This window comes from Oncorhynchus clarkii, chromosome 27 (genome assembly GCF_045791955.1).
Source record: "Oncorhynchus clarkii lewisi isolate Uvic-CL-2024 chromosome 27, UVic_Ocla_1.0, whole genome shotgun sequence".
NCBI classification, from domain to species: domain Eukaryota; kingdom Metazoa; phylum Chordata; class Actinopteri; order Salmoniformes; family Salmonidae; genus Oncorhynchus; species Oncorhynchus clarkii.
Window position 1 is genome coordinate 43,163,386 of NC_092173.1, and position 22,728 is coordinate 43,186,113.

The following is a 22,728-nucleotide window of genomic DNA, read 5'->3' on the forward strand; positions in this document are numbered from 1 at the left end:
CATCACCCTCATCAATTCAAGGAACACAGTCACAGGAGAAACATTTCAGAAACGTTTCAGAAACGTACCACATCACCCTCATCAATTCAAGGAACACAGTCACAGGAGAAACATTTCAGAAACGTTTCAGAAACGTACCACATCACCCTCATCAATTCAAGGAACACAGTCACAGGAGAAACATTTCAGAAACGTTTCAGAAACGTACCACATCACCCTCATCAATTCAAGGAACACAGTCACAGGAGAAACATTTCAGAAACGTTTCAGAAACGTACCACATCACCCTCATCAATTCAAGGAACACAGTCACAGGAGAAACATTTCAGAAACGTTTCAGAAACGTACCACATCACTCTCATCAATACAACGTCATCGATACTCAACCATGTCAGTTTTTGTTACTACCTATCCATCAACAGAAGCTTCATAGTAACACCGTGGACGAGCTTTTATTTCTGTCCCCAAAAAACGCATGTCGAAAACCACTGAGATAAATGGTCCAGTTTAAAAGTTAAAAAGTCTCATGTTGAAATAGACATATGTACAAGAGTGATTGGCAGTTTATTCCCTAACCTCCATCCCATCCAATCCTCCCTCTATCCCTCCGCCTGTCTGTCCAATCACAAAAGAGCTTATCTCTCGCTCAACAGTGAATATTCTAGCTATGTAATTGGCTGAGGGGGGGGTAAGGCATCATGGGAAACCGGACTGAGCTATAAATAGTTGTCCGGGTGACATTGTTAATCTCCCCTAATAACACGTTAACGGCACCCTATTACGTATGGGCCCTGGTCTAAAGTAGTACACTATATAGGGAATAGGGCCCTGGTCTAAAGTAGTGCACTATATAGGGAATAGGGCCCTGGTCTAAAGTAGTGCACTATATAGGGAATAGGGCCCTGGTCACAAGTAGTGCACTATATAGGGAATAGGGTGTCATTTGGGATGCATGGCTGACTGCTTGGCAGAGTTATCGTAACATGGTGAAGTGTAGTCAGGGTTAACAGACACTGTTCCATGTTAACTCAGTCTAACATCATTATACAGCCATGTCAACTCAGTCTAACATCATTACACAGCCATGTTAACTCAGTCTAACATCATTACACAGCCATGTTAACCCAGTCTAACATCACACAGCCATGTTAACCCAGTCTAACATTACACAGCCATGTTAACCCAGTCTAACATTATACAGCCATGTTAACCCAGTCTAACATCATTATACAGCCATGTCAACTCAGTCTAACATCATTATACAGCCATGTTAACTCAGTCTAACATCATTACACAGCCATGTTAACCCAGTCTAACATCACACAGCCATGTTAACCCAGTCTAACATTATACAGCCATGTTAACCCAGTCTAACATTATACAGCCATGTTAACCCAGTCTAACATTATACAGCCATGTTAACTCAGTCTAACATTATACAGCCATGTTAACCCAGTCTAACATTATACAGCCATGTTAACCCAGTCTAACATTATACAGCCATGTTAACCCAGTCTAACATTATACAGCCATGTTAACCCAGTCTAACATTACACAGCCATGTTAACCCAGTCTAACATTATACAGCCATGTTAACCCAGTCTAACATTATACAGCCATGTTAACCCAGTCTAACATCATTACACAGCCATGTTAACCCAGTCTAACATCACACAGCCATGTTAACCCAGTCTAACATTACACAGCCATGTTAACCCAGTCTAACATTATACAGCCATGTTAACCCAGTCTAACATCATTATACAGCCATGTCAACTCAGTCTAACATCATTATACAGCCATGTTAACTCAGTCTAACATCATTTACACAGCCATGTTAACCCAGTCTAACATCACACAGCCATGTTAACCCAGTCTAACATTATACAGCCATGTTAACCCAGTCTAACATTATACAGCCATGTTAACCCAGTCTAACATTATACAGCCATGTTAACTCAGTCTAACATTATACAGCCATGTTAACCCAGTCTAACATTATACAGCCATGTTAACCCAGTCTAACATTATACAGCCATGTTAACCCAGTCTAACATTATACAGCCATGTTAACCCAGTCTAACATTACACAGCCATGTTAACCCAGTCTAACATTATACAGCCATGTTAACCCAGTCTAACATTATACAGCCATGTTAACCCAGTCTAACATTATACAGCCATGTTAACCCAGTCTAACATCACACAGCCATGTTAACCCAGTCTAACATCACACAGCCATGTTAACCCAGTCTAACATCATACAGCCATGTTAACCCAGTCTAACATCACACAGCCATGTTAACCCAGTCTAACATTATACAGCCATCTTAACCCAGTCTAACATCACACAGCCATGTTAACCCAGTCTAACATCACACAGCCATGTTAACCCAGTCTAACATTATTATACAGCCATGTTAACCCAGTCTAACATCATCACACAGCCATGTTAACCCAGTCTAACATTACACAGCCATGTTAACCCAGTCTAACATCATCACACAGCCATGTTAACCCAGTCTAACATCATCACACAGCCATGTTAACCCAGTCTAACATCACACAGCCATGTTAACCCAGTCTAACATCACACAGCCATGTTAACCCAGTCTAACATTATACAGCCATGTTAACCCAGTCTAACATCACACAGCCATGTTAACCCAGTCTAACATCACACAGCCATGTTAACCCAGTCTAACATTATACAGCCATGTTAACCCAGTCTAACATTATACAGCCATGTTAACCCAAGTACCTGCTGTCTGTATGTTCACCTACAGGCCCTTCACACACTTAGCTTTACTTAGGGTGCCATTTGGGATGCACCCTCAATAGACTGATCCAGTTGGGAGAGGAACACTGCCCGCCCACTACCCTACTAACGCAAAGCTGGGGGGAATTCCTGGGGGGAATGAGGCAACATTAAACCAAAGTCAGAATCATGCTCACTATGCAGAATAACCAAGGCAATGTATTGATTGGGGAGGCGGGTAGCCTAGTGGTTAGAGCGTTGGCCCAGTAACCGAAAGGTTGCTAGATCGAATCCCCGAGCTGACAAGGTAAAAATCTGTTGTTCTGCCCCACTGTTCCTAGACCATCCCGGTAGGCTGTCATTGAAAATAAGAAATTGTTCTTAACTGACCCGCCTAGTTAAATAAAGATTAAATAAAGAAATACAAAAAATTGATACACTACTGAAAGAATTCAATGCGCTGGCACCATGTGATTTGGATGTATCGTTGTCTCTATCTTCTTGCCTTTTGTTCTGTTGTCTGTGCCCAATTATGTTTGTACCATGTTGTGTGCTGCTACCATATTGTGCTGCTGCCATGTTGTGTTGCTACTATGTTGTTGTCATGTTGTGTTGCTGCCATGCTGCGTTGTTGTCTTAGGTCTCTGTTTATGGAGTGTTGTGTTGTCTCTCTTGTTGTGATGTGTGTTTTGTCCTATTTTATATATATATTTTTTTATCCCCTGTCCCCGCAGGAGGCCATTTCGCCTTTTGGTGGTAGGTTGTCTTTGTAAATAAGAATTTGTTCTTAACTGAGTTGTCTAGTTAAATAACGGTTAAACAAAATAAAAAAATAAAAATGCATGATCAGTTGTTGATCTGTGAATGGATAAAAGCATCTGCTAAATGGCAAATAGCAGCGTCCTTCCTGTCTCCTCTTCATCAGTAGTAACAGTTACAATAGTAGTAGTAGTAACAGTAACAATAGTAGTAACAATAGTAGTAGTAGTAACAGTAACAATAGTAGTAACAATAGTAGTAGTAGTAACAGTTACAATAGTAGTAACAATAGTAGTAGTAGTAACAGTAACAATAGTAGTAACAATAGTAGTAGTAGTAACAGTTACAATAGTAGTAACAATAGTAGTAGTAGTAACAGTAACAATAGTAGTAACAATAGTAGTAGTAGTAACAGTAACAATAGTAGTAACAATAGTAGTAACAGTAACAATAGTAGTAACAATAGTAGTAGTAGTAACAATAGTAGTAACAATAGTAGTAGTAGTAACTGTAACAATAGTAGTAACAATAGTAGTAACAGTAACAATAGTAGTAACAATAGTAGTAGTAGTAACAATAGTAGTAGTAGTAACAATAGTAGTAACAATAGTAGTAGTAGTAACTGTAACAATAGTAGTAACAATAGTAGTAACAGTAACAATAGTAGTAACAATAGTAGTAGTAGTAACAATAGTAGTCGTAGTAACAATAGTAGTAACAATAGTAGTAGTAGTAACTGTAACAATAGTAGTAACAATAGTAGTAACAGTAACAATAGTAGTAACAATAGTAGTAGTAGTAACAATAGTAGTAGTAGTAACAATAGTAGTAACAATAGTAGTAGTAGTAACTGTAACAATAGTAGTAACAATAGTAGTAGTAGTAACAATAGTAGTAGTAGTAACAATAGTAGTAACAATAGTAGTAGTAGTAACTGTAACAATAGTAGTAACAATAGTAGTAACAGTAACAATAGTAGTAACAATAGTAGTAGTAGTAACAATAGTAGTAGTAGTAACAATAGAAGTAACAATAGTAGTAGTAATAACTGTAACAATAGTAGTAACACTAGTAGTAACAGTAACAATAGTAGTAACAATAGTAGTAGTAGTAACAATAGTAGTAGTAGTAACAATAGTAGTAACAATAGTAGTAGTAGTAACTGTAACAATAGTAGTAACAATAGTAGTAACAGTAACAATAGTAGTAACAATAGTAGTAGTAGTAACAATAGTAGTAGTAGTAACAATAGTCGTAACAATAGTAGTAGTAGTAACTGTAACAATAGTAGTAACAATAGTAGTAGTAGTAACAATAGTAGTAGTAGTAACAATAGAAGTAACAATAGTAGTAGTAGTAACTGTAACAATAGTAGTAACACTAGTAGTAACAGTAACAATAGTAGTAACAATAGTAGTAGTAGTAACAATAGTAGTAGCAGTAACAGTAACAATAGTAGTAACAAGAGTGGTAGTAGTAACAATAGTAGTAGTAGTAACAATAGTAGTAGTAGTAACAATAGTAGTAACAATAGTAGTAGTAGTACAGACAGAGACCCAGTCAATCCCAATCCCTCCACTGTTCAGACAGAGACTCAGTCAATCCCAATCCCTCCACTGTTCAGACAGAGACTCAGTCAGTCCCAATCCCTCCACTGTTCAGACAGAGACTCAGTCAGTCCCAATCCCTCCACTGTTCAGAGACTCAGTCAGTCCCAATCCCTCCACTGTTCAGACAGAGACTCAGTCAGTCCCAATCCCTCCACTGTTCAGACAGAGACTCAGTCAGTCCCTATCACTCCACTGTTCAGACAGACTCAGTCAGTCCCAATCCCTCCACTGTTCAGACAGACACTCAGTCAGTCCCAATCCCTCCACTGTTCAGACAGAGACTCAGTCAGTCCCAATCCCTCCACTGTTCAGACAGAGACTCAGTCAGTCACAATCCCTCCACTGTTCAGAGACTCAGTCAGTCCCAATCCCTCCACTGTTCAGACAGAGACTCAGTCAGTCCCAATCACTCCACTGTTCAGACATAGACTCAGTCAGTCCCAATCCCTCCACTGTTCAGACAGACACTCAGTCAGTCCCAATCCCTCCACTGTTCAGACAGAGACTCAGTCAGTCCCAATCCCTCCACTGTTCAGACAGAGACTCAGTCAGTCACAATCCCTCCACTGTTCAGAGACTCAGTCAGTCCCAATCCCTCCACTGTTCAGACAGAGACTCAGTCAGTCCCAATCCCTCCACTGTTCAGACAGAGACTCAGTCAGTCCCAATCCCTCCACTGTTCAGACAGAGACTCAGTCAGTCCCAATCCCTCCACTGTTCAGACAGAGACTCAGTCAGTCCCAATCCCTCCACTGTTCAGACAGAGACTCAGTCAGTCCCAATCCCTCCACTGTTCAGACAGAGACTCAGTCAGTCACAATCCCTCCACTGTTCAGACAGAGACTCAGTCAGTCCCAATCCCTCCACTGTTCAGAGACTCAGTCAGTCCCAATCCCTCCACTGTTCAGACAGAGACTCAGTCAGTCCCAATCCCTCCACTGTTCAGACAGACTCAGTCAGTCACAATCCCTCCACTGTTCAGACAGAGACTCAGTCAGTCCCAATCCCTCCACTGTTCAGACAGAGACTCAGTCAGTCCCAATCCCTCCACTGTTCAGACAGAGACTCAGTCAGTCACAATCCCTCCACTGTTCAGACAGAGACTCAGTCAGTCCCAATCCCTCCACTGTTCAGACAGAGACTCAGTCAGTCCCAATCCCTCCACTGTTCAGACAGAGACTCAGTCAGTCACAATCCCTAAACTGTTCAGACAGAGGTCGACCGATTATGATTTTTCAACACCGATACCGATTATTGGAGGACCAAAAAGCCGATACCTATTAATAGGCCGATTTTTATTTATTTATTTGTAATAATGACAAATACAACAATACTGAATGAACACTTATTTGAACTTAATACCATACATCAATTAAAATCTATTTAGCCTCAAATAAATAATGAAACATGTTCAATATGGTTTAAATAATGCAAAAACAAAGTGTTGGATAAGAAAGTAAAAGTGCAATATGTGCCACGTAAGAAAGCAAACGTTTCAGTTCCTTGCTCAGAACATGAGAACATATGAAAGCTGGTGGTTCCTTTTAAAACGAGTCTTCAATATTCCCAGGTAAGAAGTTTTAGGTTGTAGTTATTATAGGAATCATAGGACTATTTCCCTCTATACCATTTGTATTTCATTAACCTTTGACTATTGGATGTTCTTATAGGCACTTTAGTATTGCCAGTGTAACAGTATAGCTTTCGTCCCTCTCCTCGCTCCTCCCTGGGCTCGAACCAGCAACACAACAACAACAGCCACCATCGAAGCAGCGTTACCCATGCAGAGCAATTGGAACAACTTCTAGAAGGCTCAGAGCGAGTGACGTTTGAAACACTATTAGCGCGCGCTAACTAGCCAGCCATTTCACTTCGGTTACACCAGCCTCATCTCGGGAGTTGATAGGCTTGAAGTCATAAACAGTGCAATGCTTGAAGCACAGCGAAGAGCTGCTAGCAAAACACACGAAAATGCTGTTTGATTGAATGTTTACGGGCCTGCTTCTGCCTACCACCGCTCAGTCAGATACAGTGCCTTGCGAAAGTATTGGGCCCCCTTGAACTTTGCGACCTTTTGCCACATTTCAGGCTTCAAACATAAAGAGATAAAACTGTATTTTTTTGTGAAGAATCAACAACAAGTGGGACACAATCATGAAGTGGAACGACATTTATTGGATATTTCAAACTTTTTTAACAAATCAAAAACTGAAAAATTGGGCGTGCAAAATTATTCAGCCCCTTTACTTTCAGTGCAGCAAACTCTCTCCAGAAGTTCAGTGAGGATCTCTGAATGATCCAATGTTGACATAAATGACTAATGATGATAAATACAATCCACCTGTGTGTAATCAAGTCTCCGTATAAATGCACCTGCACTGTGATAGTCTCAGAGGTCCGTTAAAAGCGCAGAGAGCATCATGAAGAACAAGGAACACACCAGGCAGGTCCGAGATACTGTTGTGAAGAAGTTTAAAGCCGGATTTGGATACAAAAATATTTCCCAAGCTTTAAACATCCCAAGGAGCACTGTGCAAGCGATAATATTGAAATGGAAGGAGTATCAGACCACTCCAAATCTACCAAGACCTGGCAGTCCCTCTAAACTTTCAGCTCATACAAGGAGAAGACTGATCAGAGATGCAGCCAAGAGGCCCATGATCACTCTGGATGAACTGCAGAGATCTACAGCTGAGGTGGGAGACTCTGTCCATAGGACAACAATCAGTCGTGTATTGCACAAATCTGGCCTTTATGGAAGAGTGGCAAGAAGAAAGCCATTTCTTAAAGATATCCATAAAAAGTGTTGTTTAAAGTTTGCCACAAGCCACCTGGGAGACACACCAAACATGTGGAAGAAGGTGCTCTGGTCAGATGAAACCAAAATTGAACTTTTTGGCAACAATACAAAACGTTATGTTTGGCATAAAAGCAACACTGCTGAACACACCATCCACACTGTCAAACATGGTGGTGGCAGCATCATGGTTTGGGCCTGCTTTTCTTCAGCAGGGACAGGGAAGATGGTTAAAATTGATGGGAAGATGGATGGAGCCAAATACAGGACCATTCTGGAAGAAAACCTGATGGAGTCTGCAAAAGACCTGAGACTGGGATGGAGATTTGTCTTCCAACAAGACAATGATCCAAAACATAAAGCAAAATCTACAATGGAATGGTTCAAAAATAAACATATCCAGGTGTTAGAATGGCCAAGTCAAAGTCCAGACCTGAATCCAATCGAGAATCTGTGGAAAGAACTGAAAACTGCTGTTCACAAATGCTCTCCATCCAACCTCACTGAGCTCGAGCTGTTTTGCAAGGAGGAATGGGAAAAAATGTCTGTCTCTCGATGTGCAAAACTGATAGAGACATACCCCAAGCGACTTACAGCTGTAATCACAGCAAAATGTGGCGCTACAAAGTATTAACTTAAGGGGGCTGAATAATTTTGCACGCCCAATTTTTCAGTTTTTGATTTAAAAAAAAGTTTGAAATATCCAATAAATGTCGTTCCACTTCATGATTGTGTCCCACTTGTTGTTGATTCTTCACAAAAAAATACAGTTTTATATCTTTATGTTTGAAGCCTGAAATGTGGCAAAAGGTCGCAAAGTTCAAGGGGGCCGAATACTTTCGCAAGGCACTGTACATAGATACTTGTACGCTTGTATGCTTAGTCAGATTATATGAAACGCAGGACACGCTAGATAATATCTAGTAACATCATCAATCATGTGTAGTTAACTAGTGATTATGATTTATTGTTTTTTATAAGATAAGTTTAATCCTAGCTAGCAACTTACCTTGGCTTACTGCATTCGCGTAACAGGCAGTCTCCTTGTGGAGTGCAACAAGAGAGAGGCAGGTCGTTATTGCGTTGGACTAGTTAACTGTAAGGTTGCAAGATTGAATCCCCTCCCCCTGACAAGGTGAAAATCTGTCGTTCTGCCCCTCAACAAGGCAGTTAACCTACTGTTCCTAGGCCGTCATTGAAAATAAGAATGTGTTCTTAACTGACTTGCCTAGTTAAATAAAGGTAAACATATATTTTATTTTTTTAAATCGGCAAATGGGCGCCCATGATTGTTATGAAAACTTGAAATCGGCCCTAATTAATCAGTCGACCTCTAGCAGAGAGACAGTCTAGCAGGGTAACAGCTGATCCCTGCGTTGCTGTGACAGACAGCAGAGAGACAGTCTAGCAGGGTAACAGCTGATCCCTGCGTTGCTGTGACAGACAGCAGAGAGACAGTCTAGCAGGGTAACAGCTGATCCCTGCGTTGCTGTGACAGACAGCAGAGACAGTCTAGCAGGGTAACAGCAGCTGGTGATTGAAGCATATGGAGCAGTCCTGTGGCCCAGCCCAGTGCTTCATCCCAAATGACATTCTATTCCCTATATAGAGCCCTACTTTTGAATAGGGCCTGCCTGCCTGCCTGCCTGCCTGCCTGCCTGCCTGCCTGCCTGCCTGCCTGCCTGCCTTTTGGAATGGGTGGGCAGTAATAAACTGAACATCTCAAACTAAGAGCATTGTATTTGGTACAAATGATTCCCTAAATTCTAGACCTCAGTTGAATCTGGAAATTAATGGTGTGACTTTTTAACAAACTGAGGCAACTAAATTACTTGTTGTTAATCATTGTAATCAGGGAGCTGATATAAATACTATGCAATAAAACCAAGACTTAACTCTTTGGCCTGAATGCCAAGCGTCTGTCTAGTTAAGGGAACCTGGCACCATCCCTACGGTGAAGCATGGTGGTTACAGCATCATGCTGTGTGTTTTTCAGCGGCAGAAACCGAGAGACTAGTCAGGATCGGGGCAAAGATGAACAGAGCAAAGAACAGAGAGATTCTTGATGAAAACCTGCTCCAGAGCACTCAGAACCTTAGACTGGGGCGAAGGTTCACCTTCCAACAGGACAAAAACCCTAAGCACACAGCCAAGACAGCACAGGAGTGGCTTTGTGACAAGTCTCTGAATGTCCTTGAGTGGCCCAGCCAGAGCCCGGACTTGAACCTGATCAAGCATCTCTGGAGAGACCTGAAAATAGCTGTGCAGCGACACTCCCCATTAAACCTGACAGAGCTTGAGAGGATCTGCAAAGAAGAATGAGAGAAACTCCCCAAATACAGGTGTGCCAAGCTTGTAGCGTCATACCCAAGAAGACTCGAGGCTGTAATCACTGCCAAAGGTACTTCAACCAAGTACTGAGTAAAGGGTCTCAATACTTATGTAAATGTGATATCTGTTTGTTTTTTTTATACATTTGAAAAAAAAATCTAAAAAACAGTTTTTGCTTTGTCATTGTGTGATATTGTGATGTCATTATGGGATATTGTGAGGTCATTATGGGATATTGTGATGTCATTATGGGATAATGTGATGTCATTATGGGATATTGTGATGTCATTATGGGATATTGTGATGTCATTATGGGATATTGTGATGTCATTATGGGATATTGTGATGTCATTATGGGATAATGTGATGTCATTATGGGATATTGTGTGTAGATTGATAAGACATTTTAACTTCAGAATAACGCTGTAACGTAACAAAATGTGGAAAAAGTCAAGTGGTCTGAATACTTTACGAAGGCGCTGTATATACAAAAGTATGTGGACACCCCTTCAAATCAGTGGATTCGGCTATTTCAGTCACACACGTTGCTGACGGGTGTATAAAGTCGACCACACAGCCATGCAATCTCCATAGACAAACATTGGCAGTAGAATGGCTTTACTGAAGAGCTCAGTGACGTTCAACGTGGCACCGTCATAGGATGTCACCTTTCAAAAAAGTCAGTTTGTCAAATGTCCGCCCTGTTAGAGCTGCTCTGGTCAACTGTAAGTGCTGTTATTGTGAAGTGGAAACGTCTAGGAGCAACAACGGCTCAGTCGGGAAGTGGTAGGCCACACAAGCTCACAGAATGGAACCACTGAGTGCTGAAGCGAGTAGTGCATAAAAATCGTCTGTCCTCGATTGCAACACTCACTACCGAGTTCCTAACTGCCTCTGGAAGCAACGTCAGCACAATAACTGTTTGTCGGGAGCTTCATGAAATGGGTTTTCTGTAGAAATGTAAATGCGTTCTCTGGAGTGATGGATCCCACTTCACCATCTGGCAGTACGACGGACAAATCTGGGTTTGGCGGATGTCAGCAGAACGTTACTTTCAGCATGACAACGCCGCCGTGCACAAAGTGAGGTCCATAAAGACATGGTTTGTTGAGATTGGTGTGGAAGAACTTGATTGGCCTGCACAGATCCAGGCCTAATTGCCTAACATCAGTGCCCGACCTCACCAATGCTCATGGCTGAAAGGAAGCCAGTCCCCGCTGCAATGTTCCTACATCTAGTGGAAAGCCTTCTCAGAAGAGTGGAGGCTGTTATAGCAGCAATGTTCCAACATCTAGTGGAAAACCTTCCCAGAAGAGTGGAGGCTGTTATAGCAGCAATGTTCCAACATCTAGTGGAAAGCCATCCCAGAAGAGTGGAGGCTGGTATAGCAGCAATGTTCCAACATCTAGTGGAAAGCCTTCCCAGAAGAGTGGAGGCTGTTATAGTAGCAAAGGGGGGACAAACTCCAATTTAATGCCCATGATTTTGGAATGAGATGTTTGATAGCAGGTGTCCATATACTTTTGGCCATCTAGTGTGTGTGGGCTATGTGTACCATTTTAAATGTATGTAGTTCTGTCTTTGAGCTGTTCTTGTCTATTAATGTTCTGTATTATGTCATGTTTAATGTTTTGTGTGGACCCCAGGAAGAGAAGCAACATACGATAGCAAATTTCAATTTACAAAAAAAAAAATGACGTTTTCGTCTTTTGAGCTTCTAGTCATGAAATCTATGCAGCCTACTCAATCACTTTTTATAGCTACTGTTTACAGGCCTCCTGGGCCATATACAGCGTTCCTCACTGAGTTCCCTGAATTCCTATCGGACCTTGTAGTCATAGCGGATAATATTCTAATCTTTGGTGACTTTAATATTCACATGGAAAAGTCCACAGACCCACTCCAAAAGGCTTTCGGAGCCATCATCGACTCAGTGGGTTTTGTCCAACATGTCTCTGGACCCACTCACTGTCACAGTCATACGCTGGACCTAGTTTTGTCCCATGGAATAAATGTTGTGGATCTTAATGTTTTTCCTCATAATCCTGGACTATCGGACCACCATTTTATTACGTTTGCAATTGCAACAAATAATCTGCTCAGACCCCAACCAAGGATCATCAAAAGTCGTGCTATAAATTCACAGACAACACAAAGATTCCTTGATGTCCTTCCAGACTCCTTCTGCCTACCCAAGGACGCCAGAGGACAAAAATCAGTTAACCACCTAACTGAGGAACTCAACTTAACCTTGCGCAATACCCTAGATGCAGTTGCACCCCTAAAAACTAAAAACATTTCTCATAAGAAACTAGCTCCCTGGTACACAGAAAATACCCGAGCTCTGAAGCAAGCTTCCAGAAAATTGGAACGGAAATGGCGCCACACCAAACTGGAAGTCTTCCGACTAGCTTGGAAAGACAGTACTGTGCAGTACCGAAGAGCCCTTACTGCTGCTCGATCATCCTATTTTTCTAACTTAATTGAGGAAAATAAGAACAATCCGAAATTCCTTTTTGATACTGTCGCAAAGCTAACTAAAAAGCAGCATTCCCCAAGAGAGGATGACTTTCACTTTAGCAGTGATAAATTCATGAACTTCTTTGAGGAAAAGATTATGATTATTAGAAAGCAAATTACGGACTCTTCCTTAAATCTGCGTATTCCTTCAAAGCTCAGTTGTCCTGAGTCTGCACAACTCTGCCAGGACCTAGGATCAAGAGAGACACTCAAGTGTTTTAGTACTATATCTCTTGACACAATGATGAAAATTATCATGGCCTCTAAACCTTCAAGCTGCATACTGGACCCTATTCCAACTAAACTACTGAAAGAGCTGCTTCCTGTGCTTGGCCCTCCTATGTTGAACATAATAAACGGCTCTCTATCCACCGGATGTGTACCAAACTCACTAAAAGTGGCAGTAATAAAGCCTCTCTTGAAAAAGCCAAACCTTGACCCAGAAAATATAAAAAACTATCGGCCTATATCGAATCTTCCATTCCTCTCAAAAATTTTAGAAAAGGCTGTTGCGCAACAACTCACTGCCTTCCTGAAGACAAACAATGTATACGAAATGCTTCAGTCTGGTTTTAGACCCCATCATAGCACTGAGACGGCACTTGTGAAGGTGGTAAATGACATTTTAATGGCATCGGACCGAGGCTCTGCATCTGTCCTCGTGCTCCTAGACCTTAGTGCTGCTTTTGATACCATCGATCACCACATTCTTTTGGAGAGATTGGAAACCCAAATTGGTCTACACGGACAAGTTCTGGCCTGGTTTAGATCTTATCTGTCGGAAAGATATCAGTTTGTCTCTGTGAATGGTCTGTCCTCTGACAAATCAACTGTAAATTTCGGTGTTCCTCAAGGTTCCGTTTTAGGACCACTATTGTTTTCACTATATATTTTACCTCTTGGGGATGTTATTCGAAAACATAATGTTAACTTTCACTGCTATGCGGATGACACACAGCTGTACATTTCAATTAAACATGGTGAAGCCCCAAAATTGCCCTTGCTAGAAGAATGTGTTTCAGACATAAGGAAGTGGATGGCTGCAAACTTTCTACTTTTAAACTCGGACAAAACAGAGATGCTTGTTCTAGGTCCCAAGAAACAAAGAGATCTTCTGTTGAATCTGACAATTAATCTTAATGGTTGTACAGTCGTCTCAAATAAAACTGTGAAGGACCTCGGCGTTACTCTGGACCCTGATCTCTCTTTTGAAGAACATATCAAGACCATTTCAAGGACAGCTTTTTTCCATCTACGTAACATTGCAAAAATCAGGAACTTTCTGTCCAAAAATGATGCAGAAAAATTAATCCATGCTTTTGTCACTTCCAGGTTAGACTACTGCAATGCTCTACTTTCCGGCTACCCGGATAAAGCACTAAATAAACTTCAGTTAGTGCTAAATACGGCTGCTAGAATCCTGACTAGAACCAAAAAATTTGATCATATTACTCCAGTGCTAGCCTCTCTACACTGGCTTCCTGTCAAAGCAAGGGCTGATTTCAAGGTTTTACTGCTAACCTACAAAGCATTACATGGGCTTGCTCCTATCTATCTCTCTGATTTGGTCCTGCCGTACATACCTACACGTACGCTACGGTCACAAGACGCAGGCCTCCTAATTGTCCCTAGAATTTTTAAGCAAACAGCTGGAGGCAGGGCTTTCTCCTATAGAGCTCCATTTTTATGGAACGGTCTGCCTACCCATGTCAGAGACGCAAACTCGGTCTCAACCTTTAAGTCTCTACTGAAGACTCATCTCTTCAGTGGGTCATATGATTGAGTGTAGTCTGGCCCAGGAGTGGGAGGGTGAACGGAAAGGCTCTGGAGCAACGAACCACCCTTGCTGTCTCTGCCTGGCCGGTTCCCCTCTTTCCACTGGGATTCTCTGCCTCTAACCCTATTACAGGGGCTGAGTCACTGGCTTTACTGGGGCTCTCTCATGCCGTCCCTGGAGGAGGTGCGTCACCTGAGTGGGTTGAGTCACTGATGTGGTCATCCTGTCTGGGTTGGCCCCCCCCCCCCCCCCCCCCCCCCCCCCCTTGGGTTGTGCCGTGGCAGAGGTCTTTGTGGGCTATACTCAGCCTTGTCTCAGGATGGTAAGTTGGTGGTTGAAGATATCCCTCTAGTGGTGTGGGGGCTGTGCTTTGGCAAAGTGGGTGGGGTTATATCCTTCCTGTTTGGCCCTGTCCGGGGGTGTCCTCGGAGTGGGCCACAGTGTCTCCTGACCCCTCCTGTCTCAGCCTCCAGTATTTATACTGCAGTAGTTTATGTGTCGGGGGGCTAGGGTCAGTTTGTTATATCTGGAGTACTTCTCCTGTCCTATTCGAATCTAAGTGTGCGTTCTCTAATTCTCTCCTTCTCTCTTTCTCTCTCTCGGAGGACCTGAGCCCTAGGACCATGCCCCAGGACTACCTGACATGATGACTCCTTGCTGTCCCCAGTCCACCTGGCTGTGCTGCTGCTCCAGTTTCAACTGTTCTGCCTTATTATTATTCGACCATGCTGATCATTTATGAACATTTGAACATCTTGGCCATGTTCTGTTATAATCTCCACCCGGCACAGCCAGAAGAGGACTGGCCATCCCACATATGCTCTCTCTAATTCTCTCTTTCTTTCTCTCTCTCGGAGGACCTGAGCCCTAGGACCATGCCCCAGGAATACCTGACATGATGACTCCTTGCTGTCCCCAGTCCACCTGACTGTGCTGCTGCTCCAGTTTCAACTATTCTGCCTTATTATTATTCGACCATGCTGGTCATTTATGAACATTTGAACATCTTGACCATGTTTTGTTATAATCTCCACCCGGCACAGCCAGAAGAGGACTGGCCACCCCACATAGCCTGGTTCCTCTCTAGGTTTCTTCCTAGGTTTTGGCCTTTCTAGGGAGTTTTTCCTAGCCACCGTGCTTCTTCACCTGCATTGCTTGCTGTTTGGGGTTTTAGGCTGGGTTTCTGTACAGCACTTTGAGATATCAGCTGATGTACGAAGGGCTATATAAAATAAATTTGATTGATTGATTTTGATGTCTGTGTTCTTGTCTGTCCACCTGTCTGCCTGTCCATCTGCCTGTCCGTCTGTCTGCCTGCCTGTCCGTCTGCCTGTCTGTCCGTCTGCCTGCCTATCCATCTGCCCGTCTGCCCGTCTGTCCGTCTGTCTGCCTGACAGGGTCTGTCTGCCTGTCCGTCTGTCTGCCTGTCCGTCTGCCTGCCTGTCCGTCTGCCTGCCTGTCCGTCTGCCTGCCTGTCCGTCTGCCTGCCTGTCCGTCTGCCCGTCTGTCCGTCTGTCTGCCTGACAGGGTCTGTCTGCCTGTCCGTCTGTCTGCCTGTCCGTCTGTCTGCCTGTCCGTCTGTCTGCCTGTCCGTCTGTCAGCCTGTCCTCCTGCCTGTCCGCCTGCCTGCCTGTCTGTCTGCCTCCTCCATGTGGGAATAGGGTAAGTGATGACAGAAGGTATCTGCCTGTTTTCACTGGTGCAGTAAGGAAATGGACAGGAAATATGGGTCGTGGATATACTGAACACACAAATGTAAAAGAAGTAGAGTGCTGACTGTGGCCGACTGTGGCCGACTGTGGGCGACTGTGGCCGACTGTGGGCGACTGTGGGCGACTGTGGCCGACTGTGGCCGACTGTGGCCGACTGTGGCCGACTGTGGGTATATATCTGCATGGAACTGTGTGTCCTTAGGGATGCTACAACCAGGCAGTCATATTTTTCCTCAGTGTGTGTGTGTGTGTGAGCGTGCATGCAGCTGTGTGTGTGTGTGCATGCAGCTGTGTGTGTGTGTGTGTGTGCATGCAGCTGTGTGTATGTGTGTGTGTGTGAGCATGCATGCAGTTGTGTGTGTGTGTGTGAGCGTGCATGTAGCTGTGTGTGTGTGTGTGTGAGCGTGCATGTAGCAGTGTGTGTGTGTGTGAGCGTGTGTATGTGAGCGTGCATGCAGCTGTGTGTGTGTGTGTGTGCATGCAGCTGTGTATGTGTGTGTGAGCATGCATGTAGCTGTGTGTGTGTGTGTGTGTGTGTGTGTGTGTGTGTGTGTGTGTGTGTGTGTGTGTGTGTGAGCGCGTGTGTGTGTGTGTGAGCGTGTGTGTGTGTGTGTGTGTGTGTGTGTGTGTGTGTGTGTGTGTGTGTGTGTGTGTGTGTGCATCCTTACCGGTGGTGCAGCCAGCCAGCCGTACTTGTCCTCGGTACGGTTCATGTCCCGGTCAAAGTCATAGAGCTGTCTGTAACGGAGGTGGTCAGTGTCCAGCAGGTTGTACTGACGCCTGGCATAGTGATAACTCTCATTATTACCCTTCCTAGGGAAGTCCAGCCACTCTGGGTGGCCGAACTCATTACCTGAAGAAAAGACACAAAATCATTTATTTTTTTAGAAAAAGAAGAAAAAAAAGACAGGTTTATTAGGGAATGTTTAAAGGGGGCTGAGATTGGTACATCCATTTTTTTTAAACGTTTAAATTAATGATATATATAGCCATTAATTCTTGAAGAATATAATTTGGAAATGCCTCATGAGCTTATTTCAACAGTTTTACCCAAAATAGAAGCATTAACCCATAACAGTCTAAACTGGGGGAGGGGAGTTCTACTAACAGTCTAAGCCCTGTCTAAGCTGGGGGAGGGGAGTTCTACTAACAGTCTAATCCCTGTCTAAGCTGGGGGAGGGGAGTTCTACTAACAGTCTAAGCCCTGTCTAAGCTGGGAGAGGGGAGTTCTACTAACAGTCTAAGCCCTGTCTAAACTGGGGGAGGGGAGTTCTACTAACAGTCTAAGCCCTGTCTAAACTGGGGGAGGGGAGTTCTACTAACAGTCTAAGCCCTGTCTAAACTGGGGGAGGGGAGTTCTACTAACAGTCTAAGCCCTGTCTAAACTGGGGGAGGGGAGTTCTACTAACAGTCTAAGCCCTGTCTAAACTGGGGGAGGGGAGTTCTACTAACAGTCTAATCCCTGTCTAAACTGGGGGAGGGGAGTTCTACTAACAGTCTAAGCCCTGTCTAAACTGGGGGAGGGGAGTTCTACTAACAGTCTAAACCCTGTCTAAACTGGGGGAGGGGAGTTCTACTAACAGTCTAAGCCCTGTCTAAACTGGGGGAGGGGAGTTCTACTAACAGTCTAAGCCCTGTCTAAACTGGGGGAGGGGAGTTCTACTAACAGTCTAAACCCTGTCTAAACTGGGGGAGGGGAGTTCTACTAACAGTCTAAACCCTGTCTAAACTGGGGGAGGGGAGTTCTACTAACAGTCTAAACCCTGTCTAAACTGGGGGAGGGGAGTTCTACTAACAGTCTAAACCCTGTCTAAACTGGGGGAGGGGAGTTCTACTAACAGTCTAAACCCTGTCTAAACTGGGGGAGGGGAGTTCTACTAACAGTCTAAGCCCTGTCTAAACTGGGGGAGGGGAGTTCTACTAACAGTCTAAGCCCTGTCTAAACTGGGGGAGGGGAGTTCTACTAACAGTCTAAGCCCTGTCTAAACTGGGGGAGGGGAGTTCTACTAACAGTCTAAACCCTGTCTAAACTGGGGGAGGGGAGTTCTACTAACAGTCTAAACCCTGTCTAAACTGGGGGAGGGGAGTTCTACTAACAGTCTAAACCCTGTCTAAAGGGGAGTTCTGTCTAAACCCTGTCTAAACTGGGGGAGGGGAGTTCTACTAACAGTCTAAACCCTGTCTAAACTGGGGGAGGGGAGTTCTACTAACAGTCTAAGCCCTGTCTAAACTGGGGGAGGGGAGTTCTACTAACAGTCTAAGCCCTGTCTAAACTGGGGGAGGGGAGTTCTACTAACAGTCTAAGCCCTGTCTAAACTGGGGGAGGGGAGTTCTACTAACAGTCTAAGCCCTGTCTAAACTGGGGGAGGGGAGTTCTACTAACAGTCTAAGCCCTGTCTAAACTGGGGGAGGGGAGTTCTACTAACAGTCTAAGCCCTGTCTAAGCTGGGGGAGGGGGGGAGGGGAGTTCTACTAACAGTCTAAGCCCTGTCTAAACTGGGGGAGGGGAGTTCTACTAACAGTCTAAAAACCCTGTCTAAGCTGGGGGAGGGGAGTTCTACTAACAGTCTAAACCCTGTCTAAACTGGGGGAGGGGAGTTCTGGGGGAGGGGAGTTCTACTAACAGTCTAAGCCCTGTCTAAACTGGGGGAGGGGGGGGAGTTCTACTAACAGTCTAAGCCCTGTCTAAACTGGGGGAGGGGAGTTCTACTAACAGTCTAAACCCTGTCTAAACTGGGGGAGGGGAGTTCTACTAACAGTCTAAACCCTGTCTAAACTGGGGGAGGGGAGTTCTACTAACAGTCTAAACCCTGTCTAAACTGGGGGAGGGGAGTTCTACTAACAGTCTAAGCCCTGTCTAAACTGGGGGAGGGGAGTTCTACTAACAGTCTAAGCCCTGTCTAAACTGGGGGAGGGGAGTTCTACTAACAGTCTAAGCCCTGTCTAAACTGGGGGAGGGGAGGTCTAAGCCCTGTCTAAACTGGGGGAGGGGAGTTCTACTAACAGTCTAAGCCCTGTCTAAAGGGGAGTTCTGTCTAAGCCCTGTCTAAGGGGGGAGGGGAGTTCTACTAACAGTCTAAGCCCTGTCTAAACTGGGGGAGGGGAGTTCTACTAACAGTCTAAGCCCTGTCTAAACTGGGGGAGGGGAGTTCTACTAACAGTCTAAGCCCTGTCTAAACTGGGGGAGGGGAGTTCCTGTCTAAGCCCTGTCTAAGCTGGGGGAGGGGAGTTCTACTAACAGTCTAAGCCCTGTCTAAACTGGGGGAGGGGAGTTATACTAACAGTCTAAACCCTGTCTAAACTGGGGGAGGGGAGTTCTACTAACAGTCTAAACCCTGTCTAAACTGGAGGAAGGGAGTTCTACTAACAGTCTAAACCCTGTCTAAACTGGGGGAGGGGAGTTCTACTAACAGTCTAAACCCTGTCTAAACTGGGGGAGGGGAGTTCTACTAACAGTCTAAACCCTGTCTAAGCTGGGGGAGGGGAGTTCTACTAACAGTCTAAGCCCTGTCTAAGCTGGGGAAGGGGAGTTCTACTAACAGTCTAAGCCCTGTCTAAACTGGGGGAGGGGAGTTCTACTAACAGTCTAAGCCCTGTCTAAACTGGGGGAGGGGAGTTCTACTAACAGTCTAAGCCCTGTCTAAACTGGGGGAGGGGAGTTCTACTAACAGTCTAAGCCCTGTCTAAGCTGGGGGAGGGGAGTTCTACTAACAGTCTAAGCCCTGTCTAAGCTGGGGGAGGGGAGTTCTACTAACAGTCTAAGCCCTGTCTAAACTGGGGGAGGGGAGTTCTACTAACAGTCTAAGCCCTGTCTAAGCTGGGGGAGGGGAGTTCTACTAACAGTCTAAGCCCTGTCTAAACTGGGGGAGGGGAGTTCTACTAACAGTCTAAGCCCTGTCTAAGCTGGGGGAGGGGAGTTCTACTAACAGTCTAAGCCCTGTCTAAACTGGGGGAGGGGAGTTCCAATAACAGTCTAAACCCTGTCTAAACTGGGGGAGGGGAGTTTTACTAACAGTTTAAACCCTGTCTAAGCTGGGGGAGGGGAGTTCTACTAACAGTCTAAACCCTGTCTAAACTGGAGGAAGGGAGTTCTACTAACAGTCTAAACCCTGTCTAAACTGGGGGAGGGGAGTTCTGCTAACAGTCTAAACCCTGTCTAAACTGGGGGAGGGGAGTTCTACTAACAGTCTAAGCCCTGTCTAAGATGGGGGAGGGGAGTTCTACTAACAGTCTAAGCCCTGTCTAAACTGGGGGAGGGGAGTTCTACTAACAGTCTAAGCCCTGTCTAAGCTGGGGGAGGGGAGTTCTACTAACAGTCTAAGCCCTGTCTAAACTGGGGGAGGGGAGTTCTACTAACAGTCTAAGCCCTGTCTAAGCTGGGGGAGGGGAGTTCTACTAACAGTCTAAGCCCTGTCTAAACTGGGGGAGGGGAGTTCCACTAACAGTCTAAACCCTGTCTAAACTGGGGGAGGGGAGTTCTACTAACAGTTTAAACCCTGTCTAAGCTGGGGGAGGGGAGTTCTACTAACAGTCTAAACCCTGTCTAAACTGGAGGAAGGGAGTTCTACTAACAGTCTAAACCCTGTCTAAACTGGGGGAGGGGAGTTCTACTAACAGTCTAAACCCTGTCTAAACTGGGGGAGGGGAGTTCTACTAACAGTCTAAACCCTGTCTAAGCTGGGGGAGGGGAGTTCTACTAACAGTCTAAGCCCTGTCTAAGCTGGGGGAGGGGAGTTCTACTAACAGTCTAAGCCCTGTCTAAACTGGGGGAGGGGAGTTCTACTAACAGTCTAAGCCCTGTCTAAACTGGGGGAGGGGAGTTCTACTAACAGTCTAAGCCCTGTCTAAACTGGGGGAGGGGAGTTCTACTAACAGTCTAAGCCCTGTCTAAACTGGGGGAGGGGAGTTCTACTAACAGTCTAAGCCCTGTCTAAACTGGGGGAGGGGAGTTCTACTAACAGTCTAAGCCCTGTCTAAACTGGGGGAGGGGAGTTCTACTAACAGTCTAAGCCCTGTCTAAGCTGGGGGAGGGGAGTTCTACTAACAGTCTAAGCCCTGTCTAAGCTGGGGGAGGGGAGTTCTACTAACAGTCTAAGCCCTGTCTAAACTGGGGGAGGGGAGTTCTACTAACAGTCTAAGCCCTGTCTAAGCTGGGGGAGGGGAGTTCTACTAACAGTCTAAGCCCAGTCTAAACTGGGGGAGGGGAGTTCTACTAACAGTCTAAACCCTGTCTAAACTGGGGGAGGGGAGTTCTACTAACAGTCTAAGCCCTGTCTAAACTGGGGGAGGGGAGTTCTACTAACAGTCTAAGCCCCGTCTAAACTGGGGGAGGGGAGTTCTACTAACAGTCTAAGCCCTGTCTAAACTGGGGGAGGGGAGTTCTACTAACAGTCTAAACCCTGTCTAAACTGGGGGAGGGGAGTTCTACTAACAGTCTAAACCCTGTCTAAACTGGGGGAGGGGAGTTCTATTTAACAGTCTAAATCCTGTCTAAGCTGGGGGAGGGGAGTTCTACTAACAGTCTAAACCCTGTCTAAACTGGGGGAGGGGAGTTCTACTAACAGTCTAAGCCCTGTCTAAACTGGGGGAGGGGAGTTCTACTAACAGTCTAAGCCCTGTCTAAGCTGGGGGAGGGGAGTTCTACTAACAGTCTAAGCCCTGTCTAAACTGGGGGAGGGGAGTTCTACTAACAGTCTAAGCCCTGTCTAAGGTGGGGGAGGGGAGTTCTACTAACAGTCTAAGCCCTGTCTAAACTGGGGGAGGGGAGTTCTACTAACAGTCTAAGCCCTGTCTAAACTGGGGGAGGGGAGTTCTACTAACAGTCTAAGCCCTGTCTAAACTGGGGGAGGGGAGTTCTACTAACAGTCTAAACCCTGTCTAAACTGGGGGAGGGGAGTTCTACTAACAGTCTAAACCCTGTCTAAGGTGGGGGAGGGGAGTTCTACTAACAGTCTAAGCCCTGTCTAAACTGGGGGAGGGGAGTTCTACTAACAGTCTAAGCCCTGTCTAAACTGGGGGAGGGGAGTTCTACTAACAGTCTAAGCCCTGTCTAAGCTGGGGGAGGGGAGTTCTACTAACAGTCTAAGCCCTGTCTAAACTGGGGGAGGGGAGTTCTACTAACAGTCTAAGCCCTGTCTAAGCTGGTGGAGGGGAGTTCTACTAACAGTCTAAGCCCTGTCTAAGCTGGGGGAGGGGAGTTCTACTAACAGTCTAAGCCCTGTCTAAACTGGGGGAGGGGAGTTCTACTAACAGTCTAAGCCCTGTCTAAGCTGGGGGAGGGGAGTTCTACTAACAGTCTAAGCCCTGTCTAAACTGGGGGATCATTTTGATGTTTTAAGACCGCTTGAAGTATTTAAACAAATCTATATATTTAATGAAAAAAACGTTTGGCCTTACTGCTACAGTATAACCCAATAAAAACACACTGAATAACAGATAGTCCTTACTGCTATTAGCCAATAGAA

The 22,728-nt window shown here is 44.8% G+C and overlaps 1 protein-coding gene across 1 annotated transcript in view; it reads right to left on the reverse strand.

Annotated features, from left to right (window-relative positions):
- The window catches only part of LOC139385592 (glucan (1,4-alpha-), branching enzyme 1b), a 353,162-nt gene that overhangs the window by 72,680 nt on the left and 257,754 nt on the right, over window positions 1–22,728 (reverse strand). Inside the window, exon 13 of the mRNA XM_071130792.1 lies at window positions 16,933–17,117. Within this exon, the coding sequence (XP_070986893.1) occupies window positions 16,933–17,117 (185 nt within the window). The remainder of the gene's footprint in view (window positions 1–16,932; window positions 17,118–22,728) is intronic.